Source organism: Mirounga angustirostris, unplaced genomic scaffold (assembly GCF_029215605.1).
Source record: "Mirounga angustirostris isolate CCGP_5_RB_7025 unplaced genomic scaffold, mMirAng1.0.hap1 SCAF_15, whole genome shotgun sequence".
NCBI lineage: Eukaryota > Metazoa > Chordata > Mammalia > Carnivora > Phocidae > Mirounga > Mirounga angustirostris.
The window spans coordinates 72,798,967-72,813,044 of record NW_026991723.1 but is presented as its reverse complement, the minus strand read 5'-3'; the positions used below and the strand labels follow the sequence as shown (position 1 = coordinate 72,813,044).

Sequence of the window (14,078 nt, the reverse complement as noted above, 5' to 3'; positions counted from 1 at the left end):
TTCTCCTGTCCAGTCTGCAGCATCAAGTTTATGTTAATGAGATTTCTTTTTAAGTTGTCACAGGTGACCGAAACCCATCTCATACTAGTTTAAGCAAAAAGCCATAGCTGAAAAGGATGCGGGGTGGGGAGCTTATGGACCTAGCCCCAGAGGGGCATCACCAGGATTCCAGGAACTGACACTTGGGATTTGACATCATGAGTGGGACACTCTGTCTGTGTCTCTGCTTTCTGTTTCTGAGTTGGCTTCATTTTCTTCTACAATAAACCATGCGATGGAGAGGGATGGGCACCAGCTGCCCAGTTTAGCAACTTCAGTTGGGAACAGAGGATTTTTCAATTCAGGGAAAGAATCTTTCCTCCTAGATTAAGTGACCGTCCGTGGGATGACTAGTACCCCTCGTATGGTACTATATAGGCACTACAAACAGCCTGCCTGGGATTTTGGGCTTGGATTATGACTGGTTGAGGGCAGATCAGTGTGATTGACAGACACACCAGGATTGCACTGAGAGGCGGACATGATCCCCATCAGAAAAAGAAGCACAGAAAAACATGTTGGCAGACCAATACAAAGAGCCACAACAGTCCCCTACTTTCAGCCATTTAGCTGCTTAGCATGTGCACACACATACGTGTATACTTTTTAAAAAAAAGATTTTGTTTATTTATTTTAGAGAGAGGGAGAGAGCAAGAGAGAGAGTGTGCGGGGCTGGGGAGGGGCGGAGGGAGAGGGAGAGAGAGTCCTAAGCAGACTCCGTGCTGAGCTGGGAGCCTGACGTGGGGCTCCATCCCATGACCCCAAGATCACGACGCCAGACGAAACCAAGAGTCGGGCGCCCAACTGCACCACCCAGGCACCCCCACATATACTTTTAGGAAAAACACCCATTATGGAAGAATTATCCTCTGTACAACCAGAAGTGGAACTTGATTGGAAGACAACCCAGAGGTGGGTCTGTTACTGCATCCAGCTCCAAGATCAGGATTCCTGGCGACGGTCCATTGCTCTTGATCCAATGCAGGTGGACTTCTCATGATCCGATGGCAGTCGGTGACTAAATGCCAAATGTAAACATTCCCAAACCACAGTCTGTAACATGAAAGGGGGAACTGGACAAGCACAACAAGCACTTTCTTTTAGAAAGGAAGAAAAGATAAAGTGCGTTGCAGTGGACAGGGGCCCCAGAACAATGACCACATCCTGCTGGCTAGGAAAAGCAAGCATCCCCTGGCTGGCAGCAGAGTGAGTCACTTGGTCACTTAGTTGGGCTGCCTCAGTCTTTTCCTGGGAAAGTACCCTGGCCCTTTCCTCTAAAGCTGTCCATGCCTGAGAAGCAGCAGGGAGGAGCTCTGCCGAGTGCTCAACAGCCTCAAACTTACCCACGCGGGCAGCTGTCCAGGTGGGAGAGCTGCCTCGGGGATTGAGCAATCGCAGCTCTGTCTGCCAGACGTGGGATTTCCCTGGCAGTACGTTTCTTTCAACCAACAGGCAGCCAGCCAGCCAGTGGATTTGATTCCCAGGGATTCCATGAGTTTGTAGCTAATACCAGAAATCTTGTCAAGTTTATGACCTCTGAATCTGGACCTTTTCTTTGTGGTTTATGAGTCCTAGCAACAGCCTGAGGAATTTTGCTCTTAGATTGGAGCATCAGTTTAACCCCTTACATCCTGCCCCTCACCTCAGAGCAGCAAGAAACAATAGGCTGGGGTGGTAAGGAAGTGCCCACATAACCCTGCTTCCAGAAGGATTCCAGCAAAGGGCACTTTACAATGGGGGATCTGTTACCTTGTCAGCAGAGGGTGCTTAGCAGGAAATGATTGGGAGGGACCTAGAGAATTAGGCTTCCTTCATTTATCTGCTTATCTTCTAATCTTATTTCCCATCTTTTTATCTCTGCTCACACCAACTTCCATAAGAGCAGAGGACATGGCTTTTCTACTGGGCAGGGCACATTACCTGACCATCAGCCATCTTGGATTGCGGTTGCCAGGCGGCGAGGGTCTCCCCCACCCCACGCCTCCACTTTCATGAGATATAACTTACATAACATTGAGGTTCATTTGTACAGTGTGATGATTTGATTTGTATTGCAAAATGATGACCTAAATAAGGTTAGTTAACACCTCCATCACCTTACATAATTACCGTGTATATATTTGTGTATGTGTGAACATTTAAGATCTACTCTCCTAGCAACTTTCAGTCATATAATACAGTATTGATAATTATAGTTACCATGTTGCACATTAGATCCCCAGTACTTAATTTATTTTATAACTGGAAGTTTGTACCCTTTGGCCAACATCTCCCCACTTCTCTCCACCCCCCAGACCCTGGCAACTACCATTCTACTCTCTGTTTCTATATAGAATTCAGCCTTTTTAGATTCCTTGTATAACTATGATCATATAGTATTTATCTCTCTCTGTCTGACTTATTTTACTTAGCATAATTAGTGAGGGTCTCCCTTCACAGAGATGTATGCTCTTACACTAATGCGTGCAGATAGGCCTAGCTTCCTGTCTTGGAATTTAAGGGAAGACCACAAGAAACAACCACATGTTCCAGCATTTGGAAATTTTTCAGCCAGTGCATTCCCTGAGGCTCTAAGGGTGGGAATGCAGTTCCCACAAAGAAAAGAGGTGCTTTTATCTGAAGAATGGAGATGTGCAAGCCTCCTGGACAGGCTCAGAAATAGCTTCCAGAATCCACTGGTTTCAGCAGCTGTTTCATATGATTAGCAAACACTCTAACTGGGTGGAAGAAATGGCCAAAGAGCTGGCTACTGTGAAGTTAACAGGAAGGATTTTGCTTTGGAAATAGAATCTAAGTGGCTTTTGGTAGTGCCTTCTTTACCCTCCTCAGCCTAAGAAGCAGTGTTGAAAGAGAGCGCAAACCTTTGAATTCATACTATTGGAAGGCTCTGGAGATAATAGAGAAGCCCACTGTTTTTTAAAACGCTGAAGGCAATTCTGATATAAATATCTACGGTCATGCACTCACCTCTGGCAGTCCCCTTTTGCAAAAATGTTGGAGACTGCCATCTCAGAAAGTAATTTGGAGAGAACTAGGATCCAGATTAGTCCTGAACTTGTTCAAGTTCATCTGTGCCAAGCAACTGCCCCATTCTCACCTTTGCCCAGGAAGGAATTCTGCTATTTACCTTATGCAGATTGCCCCTAAAAGAGCTTTGTGATGACTACCAGGAACCAGCAGTGGGCTTGAGGGGAAATGCAGAGGCCTGGGCTTCCTTGCTCCAGCCTTGCTACTCAACAGCCGAGTGTCTTTGAAATTGTATTTAACTTGGCTGGTTCTCAACTGCCTCTTACTGAGATCTCTCAGATCCCTTCCAGCCACGAAGTACTGGCTCTTTGATTTCTTGAGTCACAAAGCAAGGTCATTTGATATGCGTGAGATGATCACAAACTGTATTCACAGAACACTCTTCAGTCATAGGGGTGAAACCCCTGAGTCATTAGTGACCATTCCCCTTTCCCTTTCAGCCTGCATTTTACACCTAGGGTGTGCCCATCTCATGTCTGGATTCACCCCCTGAGCATAGGCCTTTATATCTGTAGCATAGATGACTGGCAGAGCCTCCTTCTTCCTCTCCCACCATGGTGTTCAGGGGCTCGTTCACTCCAGCCTACACATCTGACCCATATTTCTAAACTGCAGCGCTGATTTGATTACTTCCCCTGGTGGTTCTTCCAGAGTTCTCCATTAACATTTTAGACTGGTTTCTAAGGCCTCGGTTTGACACCAGCTTACCCTTCTGGTTGCCTCTCATCTTCTCCATTCAAAATGATGTGTCCGCTCTTCTCTGGTTATGGTCCTTGCTTACTTTCCTTTGTGTCTTTGTTCATACAATTACCTATTTATTTCTACCTGGCTTGCCCTATGACTTTCCTGTACTCTCTGTTTATTAGCTTATTACAATCCCACCTGTTTGCCAAGGTTAAAATCAAATGCTATGTCCTCCATGAAGCTTTTTTTATTTCCTCAGTGGGGCAGGATCTCTCTCCCTCCCTCCCTCTCTTTTAGCCATTCTGCCATACTATAGTGCAACTGGTGTACTTGTCTTTTCTTACTAGATTGCATACCCCTGAGGGAGAGCATTTGAAGAAGGGGGGCAGTGCTTGGTGCACATTGGTACCTAATCCGAATTTAGTGAATTGGGTTGGAGGATTACTGGTCAACCAGCAGTAGAGTCGGATGAAAAATGAAGCACAGTAAGTGCAATACTTAAGTGAACCAGAGAAGATGGAAGCCTAGTGTGTACGTATGTGTTTGTATATGCTGTGCACTTGTATGTATACACACATACACAAACACACACGCATACTTTAAACCTTCATCATTGTGGCTGGGAGAATTATGATACAGCCTCACAAATTCCTGGCCACTGGTATACACCCACCTTCACTCAGTTACTCATTCAAAGGCTATGCTAAGTGTTGCTGAGAAAGGATTTGAAGAATTAAGGTCCCGAGAAGGGAGATTATCCAGATGCACCTGACCTTCACATGAGCCCTTTAAATCTGGATCTAGAGGTCAGAAACAGGAGATTGGAGATTCAAGGGTGAGATGGATCCGACATGAATAAGGGTTTCTCCTGCTGTCTTTGAAGGTGGAGGGAACCACATGGCAGGAATGTGGGTGGCCAGTAGGAGCTGAGGGGCCGATGGCTGGCAGCCAGTAAGAATATGGGGACCTCAGTCCTACAACTGCAAAGAATTTGGAAGCAGATTCTTCCCCAGAGGCTCCAGAGGGAAATGCAGCCCACTTGACACATTGATTTCAGCCTTGGAAGACTCTGAGCAGAGGACCCAGTCACAATGTGCCTGAACTCCTGGCCCACAGAACTGCGAGCTAATGAGTGGGGGCTAGCTGCTAAGCTGCACTAGAAAATGAATTCAAAAATGTTGCTGATTCATCAGGTGTTACATATCTCTAAATTAAATTAATCTCTTACTTTGATCTCCTTTGTCCTCGCCCACTCTGCATGGAACTCAAGTGAGGAGACCTTAGGATAGCAGAAGAATTGAACACACTAACTAGACGTCATGGTGCAAATTATTTGTTCATCCATTTGGAGAACAGGATTATGGCTTTCAGGAAGTGACCCTGCTTCATGAAAAAATGTCGACAGCCACAGGAAGTTCTGAAGCTGTCCGGAAGCTTGAAAGTAGGCATGGAGTCTTTCTAACTTGCTCTTCAGCACCTGTGGTATTTGCATTAGTGGAAGAGTTAAAAGATAAGCCCAGAGAAGCCCTGTCACGCCTCACGAACACTGTACCTCCTCTGGGAGTCACCCTGAAGAGAAAGGCAGCGTTTAACCTAATGGATTTACTCTCTCCAAGAATGAGTCACTGTGATATAACACATGATTCACTCGAGTTTCCGAAAGAATATTCTACAAGTGATTCAGAAGAAAAATAAGCATGGTTTTATAGCATGAAACCGTGAAAGGAAGGGTAACCAGAAGACGGCAAAGCTCTAAAAAATGTAATTTGAATTGGCCAGTTGTAAATTTTCTCAGTGAGGAATTAACTGGGAAAGTCCCTAAAGAAATCTTGTGTGGCTACACTGTGAGGACTATGGGTTGGACAGACTCAGATTTTCACGGAGTACATACACAAAGTAGACCAAGAGACCAATACCAGCAAGAATCATGCCTGAAGCCAAAACCCAAGTCATGTTATGCAGAATAATTAAAAAGAAAAAGATGATTTTCCAATATTTACATCCAGAGTAAGGAATAGCTGGGTGGGCCCATTGCTTAGGGTGAATGATGTCCTGCTGGTGGATGGTCAAGAGAAAGGTCCATCAACTCCAACTTTGATTCTGTCCTGTTGGTTTGTGGGGGGACATTTTCAAAGCAAGAGAAGAGCTAACTGCTTCACATAAATTAAAGCCTTTTGACCTGGATGAAGCATATTCTAGCAGGTTCATACGGTTTGCAAGTGAGATGGTGAACAACTGCAGGTGATTCTTTAAGAGCAAACTTAAGTCGACCAGAGATGAGCAAAGAACGTGGAACTTTGTACGAGGAAGACAGAGTTTGCAAAGTGTAGTTGATGATAACTTGTGGTCAAGGGCCAGGCAAGATCTTTTAGGAGGTGGCTCTGTGGTAGAAAGAGCAGATCCCAGCAGTGAGCATTATGGTTCCTGCATTAATAAATGCGCTTAGACAATTTGTACCTGCTTGAGATATTTTAGATAAGGATTCACTTACCCTTTGTTCTAACTCTTTTAGGTTTCCATTTAAGTCTTTAAGCTGTCTGGATTTTATTTTGGCATATATAGTATAAGCTCTAATGATCAAAATCACTTTATTCTAAATGGTCAGCCAATTTTCTCAACATGAATTATGAATAATATGTCATTTCCCCTAATGATTTGAAACAGTAACAAACAACAATAATGAATCATAGCTGACATTTGCCAGTTGCCTCCTGTGTCCAGGGCACAGTTCTTTTTATTTTTATTTTTTATTTTTTTAAAGATTTTATTTATTTATTTGAGAGAGAGAGAATGAGAGACAGCACATGAGAGCGGGGAGGGTCAGAGGGAGAAGCAGACTCCATGCCAAGCAGGGAGCCCGATGCGGGACTCGATCCAGGGACTCCAGGATCATGACCTGAGCCGAAGGCAGTCGCTTAACCAACTGAGCCATCCAGGCGCCCGTCCAGGGCACAGTTCTGACAGGACTTACCTCATTTATTTCTCACAATAACCCTATAAGGTGGGTACTATTATTATCATTCCCGTGTTACTAGATCATCCCTCGGTAGGGCAATTGAGGCACAGAATGGCTGAATAACTTGTCCAGAGTCCATAGTTAGGGTGTTCAAATACAGACTTGGACAACCTGACTTGGAAATTATTTGATGTACATGGGTTTGTTTCTACACTATTTTGTTCCAGTGTATTCATCCCTATGCTGATACTGCACTGTTTTAATAGGTAGTCATTCAAGTCACTCCCCCAATTTTTTCTCTTCTAATTTCTAGTTTAACCACAGCTACTCCTTCTATTCTGTAGTATGGCTTCTTAAAATATCAAAGCCTTTTTCTTCTGAATCCTAAAGGTAGCCAAACAATATAAGCCATGTTTTTCTGGAAAGTCTCTTGACAACACTTTCTGAGGTAATGGGTTTTTCAGAGCTTTTTAGCAAGCAGTGTATTCCCCGGCTGCTTTTGCTGGTGCCAGCTACCCTGTGAGAGAATAGAACCAAACTGCTCTTCAGCTGGTTGAAGAGATGGAGCGGTACCCTTCAATGCAACTCTCTGCAACGGTGGAAAGGTTTTAAAGCGGTGCTGTCCAAAATGGTAGCAACCAGCCACATGAGGCTACGGGGCACTTGAAGTGTGTACTTGAAATTGAGCACTTGAGATGATATGATCAAGAAACTGAATTTTTAATTTAATTTAGTTTAAACCTAAACTAACTAATTTAGGTGTAAACAGCCACATTGAGGCCAGTGGCTACGGTGTTGGATAGCACAGATTTGGTGATGAGAGAGTTAAGGAGCAGGAACTCTTCTCGGATGAGCTTCATTTGCTGCCAGGGAAGCGAGTCATCTATGTTTCGAGGGTCTCACGTCCGGGGGCTACTATTTTTCCTCTCAAGCCCCTCCTCCTTACTTAGCAGATCTTTGCTTTTGCTGTTTTCAGCTCTTCCTAGGCAGTACTGGATGCCCCACGGGGCAGACTAAGCATATGCCCAGGGCATCAGTAAAAGGAGGGTACCGGAAAGTGAAATAATTTCATATTCCAACAGTGACAACCATGACAAATTATCTGGCAAAATTTGGACTTAGTTGCACTTCCTTACACCTCTTCCATGGCTGGGCAGTGTTTTCCTTTTTTAATTCTATATATGCAACGTCAGCCCCCAAGATCTTTTCAATGTCTGGTGGCACCATTGCATGCAGACCTTTGTTCTTTTAAAGAGGAACTATCCCATCATCATCAGCCTCTGCAGGAAAGGGCAGGGCCTGCACCCCTAACTCCTGAGGGGGAGTGTGACCTGCTCTGCTGTAGACAGAACTGGATTCAGATCTGCACTGGGAAAGCATGGTGTTGTGGTTAAAAGCAAAGATGTTGAAGCCAGACAGCTCGGGTTTGGATCCTGACTCTGTTGTTTATTAGCTGTGTGATCATGGACAAGTTGCTGAACAGCTCCATGCCTCGGTCCCTCATCAGTAAAATGGGAATAATAATAGTACTCAGTGTGTTATTAAGCCAGGCACTATTATTGTAATACCTGTGTGAGTACTAGGTAGTTAGGAGAAGTCATTAGAACAGTGTTTGGTATATCATAAGTGCTAAATAAGTTGTTTGCAAATTAAAATGAGACCTTTGGTGTAGAACATGATGCTCTGATTCAGTCAGCTGGCCCAAATGTGCAACTCAAGTGCGGGTGTTTTTCAGTCTATAGCAAAAGATCTCCCTGCAGTCAACATATGATACACCCCCAAATAGAGCATATGTATGTCTTTCAGAGAGCTTTTACATTAATTTTCTTTTTTTAAAAAAATATTTTATTTATTTGAAAGAGAGAGAGAGTGCGCGTGTGCACAAGTTAGGGGAGGGGCAGAGGCAGAGGGAGAAGCAGACTCCCCACTGAGCGGGGAGACTGATGCGGGGCTCGATCCCAGGATCATGACCTGAGCCGAAGGCAGACACTTAACCGACTGAGCCACCTAGGCGCCCTACGTTAATTTTCTTACTTTACCCTCATGGCAACCTGCTGAGCAGAGCAAGGAGGTACTATCCTTGTTGGTGTGTCGGGAGAACGACAGATGACTCCATCCATCAGAGAGGATTCATTTGCTATATTTGACCATTGGAGCTACCTATCACTTTTGGAGCAAAAGTCCAGGATGACTTCTTCCTCAATGCAAAGGAAAACTGCCCATAAAAACTTTCAGTGCAGTTGACTGAGAGAGGACCAATACAAGCAACACAATTCGCTGTATTTGTATGCACAGCAAGATGAACTTTTTTATCCCTTGTAACTTGAATGTGGCCTGTGTTTCCATTTCCTTTCAGAAATACCCCGGGACTGTGTTTTCTTTAGGTCCTACACCCTCAGGGCCAACTCAGGGGACACAGAGGCACTCTGGGCATTCTTGGGATGGTTTGTTAAATGGGGCCAAGCTCTGGGTTAGACTGGAGTGAGCACAGGTGCACGTGTGCCTCCCAGGAGGGCCATGATTGCGTGCTGTGGGCTCAGTGTGTGGTTTTGTCCCGCAGATTCGTCATTCGTGCTGCAGCAGATGGTGGGCGTCGGGCTGGGCTCCATGGCCGTTGTGATTGTTCTCGCATTCCTCTCCTTCTCAGCCGTGTGGTATGTGAGACTGTCATTTTTGAGAAATGAGTGGAATGGCGGAAGGATGGGGTTAGAGTCATGAAGAACAGCTGGGACTGAGGAGGGTCAAAGGGGCTGTGGGTAGAGGTCATCCACCTGAGTGCCCACCTGAGTGGGCTCAGCACTCAGCAGGTGAGAGGCATGAGTAGCTCTACACCTCGGGACGGGGCGGGGGGTGCCCTTCTGGTGCAGAGAAGGAGCAGGGTCAGTGATGGCTGCCCTGGCTACTCACAGAGTGGTGGATGATCTCCCACGCTGCTTCCCATGAGGGTACGTGAGCAGTACATACAGATGCACCAAGGGAAAACCAAAGTGTGTCAATGGACTCTTTTCCTCCTCCATGTCTAGATTGCAGATGGGCGCTACGTGTGGGGGATGCAGTGCTGCTGGGGGCAGGTGTAATGACAGCCTCTCAGGTGCCTGCCTACACAGAGGCCCCGTGTGGCTTCCATCCAGGTGTGTCTGGGTCTGCAACTTTTTCCATCCCCAGCTTGGCCCCATTTCTGGATTCAAGACGGTGAATACCTCTGTGGAACCCCCCAAGAGGAGGAAACTCAGGAATTGCTGACGTCTTCTCTGCCTACTACACAACCAGTTCTGTGTCCGTGTACTTGAGACCCTTGATATATAGTGTAATATTGACCACAGGCTACAGATCATGTGGGTTGGACCTTTGTCTTCCTCTGAGTGATTCCTGAGAGTCAGCTCTTCTGGAAATTGAATGCAAGAGAGTCTCTGCACCTTCCTTTATAGCATCTCTGGATTCATTTGGAATCATCCTTTTACAATGAGCAATGAGATGGACTTAAGTTTGGGCTAGAATTTGCCTTTATGAAGGAGGCCATCGAAAAGGATAGAGATCATTGACAGAGGCAACTTGTCAAACATTTTAGAAGCAACCCCTTTCCTACAATTAATTGACATACTAATAGAAAGTATACTAACCTGGCCACTCCAGTAAGTTTCCTGCAATGTCTGTTAGGCAGCGTTGCTTTGATACAGATCCATGGGTCTTACAGGTATTCAAAAGCCATAAGTTTTCATTCAAATAAAAATATTCTGTTAATTTAGACAGTTCTTCTCTTCCACACCAAAGTTTATAGCAGTCTTGGCTAACTTTTTTCATTACTCTCTCTTAAAAATGCCCTTGTCTTCCTTTAGATTGGGTGCTCATGTAGTAACAATGGGCTGAAACACTGTCAAGCCCATGGCCAGCGTCCATGTGTTTACAGGGAAGGGGGAAGAATGTGAGTGATGTGATCTTCCCCTTTACCTACAGCCTCAGTGACAATGGCTGTTACTTTATCATGAACCATGACACATTAGATGTAAGCGGTCCTGGGCCCGCTCTCAACTTGCTGAATTTACAGATGGGCGTATTAGATTGGACTTTTAAAACCTGAATCAGTGTTCTTTAACTTTCCTTCCTAACTGATGGTGTGACTCCAAGGCTCAGTAAGAAACGAATGGAGCAGAGGCATGTGGCTCTCCTAGGCAACAATGGTATTCTCCCTCTTCTCCCTCTTTTTCGAGGCCTGGAGAATAAAAAGCTTGGGGGAGGCAAGCAGGGGACAGTTGTAGTATATGACCTTCGGGGGCAGTGTGTATGAACACGGCCCTGGAATTGTGCAGGGTTGCAGTCCTGCAGAAGAGGGACAATGTTCCTGACGGGGTGGGGGCAGAGTTCTCTCTCTGCTAGCTCACTGGGCATTCGTTGAGGGTCAGATCTGAGTGGTCTGGGCTGGTGGGCAGAGGAGGAAACGAGAGGAACAACAGAAACAGGTGGAAACTGTCTGTGAAGCGGCCCTGCCCTGGGAGACCTGGCTCCAAGTATATCCCCTCAACTGGGGAGAGTCAGAGAGAGGGAAGTGATATCCTGACCCTTGGGTGTTCAGGAACAGCTGTTAGCCCCAGGCCCCATCAGCATTCAGCAGTATTTGGAATAATTGTCCTTTGTCCTCTGAGGCACCACCTTGGCCTATAACCTAGGATCAGCATTTAGAAACTTTCGTGCTCTCATCTTAGGTGCTCTCAAAAGACTAATACACATAGCATTCTACTTTTCATTTTTATATGCAACTATTCAAGCTCATAGTATTTTCGCAGCCTTTGAATGAAATTTGGAAGCATTACACATTATCGTGGTTAGTGTAGGGTAGGGTCTCTGATGAGTAAGGATTTTCCTGAAAGCCTCCTCTACCCAAAAGAGAATCTGAACTCCCATTATTATTATTATTATTTTACTGGTTCTGTAAACACCATATGTTTCTGCAGCCTCCTTAACTTCCAGCTTTAGAATTAGCTGCCAAAGAAGTTCCTGTGCTCCACAGGGGAGCTTAGCAAAATTGTCATTGAAAGGAAGAAATCCCACTTGCTTAGTATTAAAAGCTTCTAGTTAAAATAACTCACTAAATATTGAGTAAAATATTACGTAAAATGTACTTGTGGGTATAGTGCGGAAGTATGAAAGAATACTAAAATAACAAAAACATGGACTTTTTCACTGCCTATGAATGTTCTAAATGACAGCCCAGAGTTGCTCAGTAGTATTACTTAACGAGAGCAGGGGCTGAGCATTGGCAAGAGGATGTGCCATCTTTCTGCAGTTCTAATTGTTTTCTCATAAACTTGAGGGCAGCCAGAAGTTCTCTAAATTCGCGTGGTAGCTTTGCCACAAGACTGTTCTTTTTTTCCCAAGCCGATTCATGGTTAAGGTGGGGAGGGGATCTCAGGAGAGTGATAGTGGGTCTTCCTGGGAGAATGCAGGGTCTGTTTGTCGAAGGACCGGTAGGACAGCGCTCGGAGTTGGGTTTGCGTGCCACTACATAAAGCTAGGCCCAAGCTGGGGGTGGAGAAAGGATCTTTCCCTTATTAACTGTCTTGGGGACAGTGTGTCGAGTTGAGCTCTGAGACCTGGCTGTGTGCTCCCTTCTAGATGAGGAGTCAAATTGGGGGTTGCCCAGCTAGGGGGCTGATTATTCCCTAGCTGATTTGTGTGTGTGCATGCCTGTAGTTTTGCTTTATCTCATTGGAGTTTTTGTTTACACACATTCTTCCATCCCCTCCTCACGACAGTTGTGGATGGTGGGAAGGTCAGGGGTTACCGTTTTCCCCACATTAGAACGGAGAAATGGGTTCAGACAGGTATATGACCTGAATTGTGGGGTTAAATCTTCTGACTGCAAGTCTAGTCCTCATTCCTGGAATTGGACAGGCCTTGAGCTAACCTTTGAACAGTCCTTTTGGTTTTGGGGAGAATCAGGTCTTTGCATTTCCTACACACACACACACACACACACACATTTTAACCATTGTCCTTAAGTACTGCAACACAGGCCTTTTTATATCTATCTTTTCACTATATGGTATCTCCCCCCCTCCCCCCTCACTTCTAGAGGAGAACACAAACTACCAAACAGATGGAAGTTAATAAGGGGAAATAGGTAATAGCCCATCTCTGACTCAAGACCTGAAATTGTAGCTGGGAACTTAACCAAGACCAGAGCAGAAGTGATTATCTTGCAATTCCACATTAGCTTGGAATCAAGTTAATATTTAAATTGATTTTAAAGGAAGTAAAAAAGAATTCTCAGTGCTCCCTTTTTATTGCTAACCTCACATTTGGATTTTCTAAGCCTTCTATTTTTCTATTCTATTCATCTGAGGGAAAACCAGAGTCAGTAGTGGTAGTCAATCAAATAGTGTGTTAGGGGACCTTTTGCCTGCTACACCATTGTCACTGAACGGAAGTGCACGATTTGGGAGAGGAAAGAGGGTGTGGCTTTTTCTGCGCCCAAGTTTGTGGGCGGGTGATACATTGAAGCAAACCAGTTAAAAAAAGCAGTGTGCTCATTGTTTGAGAGAGAAAAAGAGAATGAATGAATCATTTGGTGATGTGTATGTATGCACGTGTACCCATATCCATACTTTTTGGGCACAACCCAGGGTTACCAGAAGGGGGTTCAACGACACATGTTTTGTAAACTATTGCTTCTTTCCTTCTTGGGCACATTTATTTATTTATTTATTATGTCAATAGGGACTACGTTAAAAGTTTGTGCTGTAGTTTCTTTAACCAATACTCTTCTGTGCGTGGTGCATTTAGAATGTTTCCAGATGTTTGCTATCCTTATACAATTCGTATGTATGTAATTATCATTTAGGCTAAATTCCTAGGGATGAAATTGAAAACGATATACATTTTGTGTTTACTACATATTGTCAGAGGAATCTCAATAGGAAGTTTATACCAGTTGACATTTTCACCAGCAGAAAGCCTCAAACACCACTGGGCACTGTTGATGCGTTTCATCTTGATTAATCTGATGGGTGAAAAATGATGACTCAGTGTTTTACTTGCATATCTCTATTTTTGCATGTGGATTGGTCATTTGTAATTCTGTCTTGGTGAATTTTTTTCTCAAGTACTTGGCTTGTCTTTTATTGATGTGAAAAGCTCTTTGTATCATAGTAATTTTTTTTTTCCTAGCTGTCATATATTTTGTAAACAAATTTTCTAATTTATCATCTCCCTTTTGACCTTGTTTGTGTCAAAAATTGCCACACAAAAACTCTACATTTGGATAGTCAAATTTATCAGTCTTTTCCTAATCTATTTTGCCTTTGGTGCCATGCTTGGAGGGACCTTCCAGTCTCAAGGTAATAAATCTAAATCAGCAGTTTAAAAAAAAAACACA

At 44.4% G+C, this 14,078-nt stretch overlaps 1 protein-coding gene across 1 annotated transcript in view; it reads left to right on the top strand.

The window, feature by feature from the left end:
• Positions 1-12,683, top strand: part of SUSD1 (sushi domain containing 1) — a 124,741-nt gene extending 112,058 nt beyond the window's left edge. Inside the window, exons 16-17 of the mRNA XM_045882928.2 lie at positions 9,267-9,360; positions 9,730-12,683. Of these exons, the coding sequence (XP_045738884.1) occupies positions 9,267-9,360; position 9,730 (95 nt within the window). The 3' untranslated portion in view covers positions 9,731-12,683. The remainder of the gene's footprint in view (positions 1-9,266; positions 9,361-9,729) is intronic.
• Positions 12,684-14,078: the final 1,395 nt, after the last annotated feature.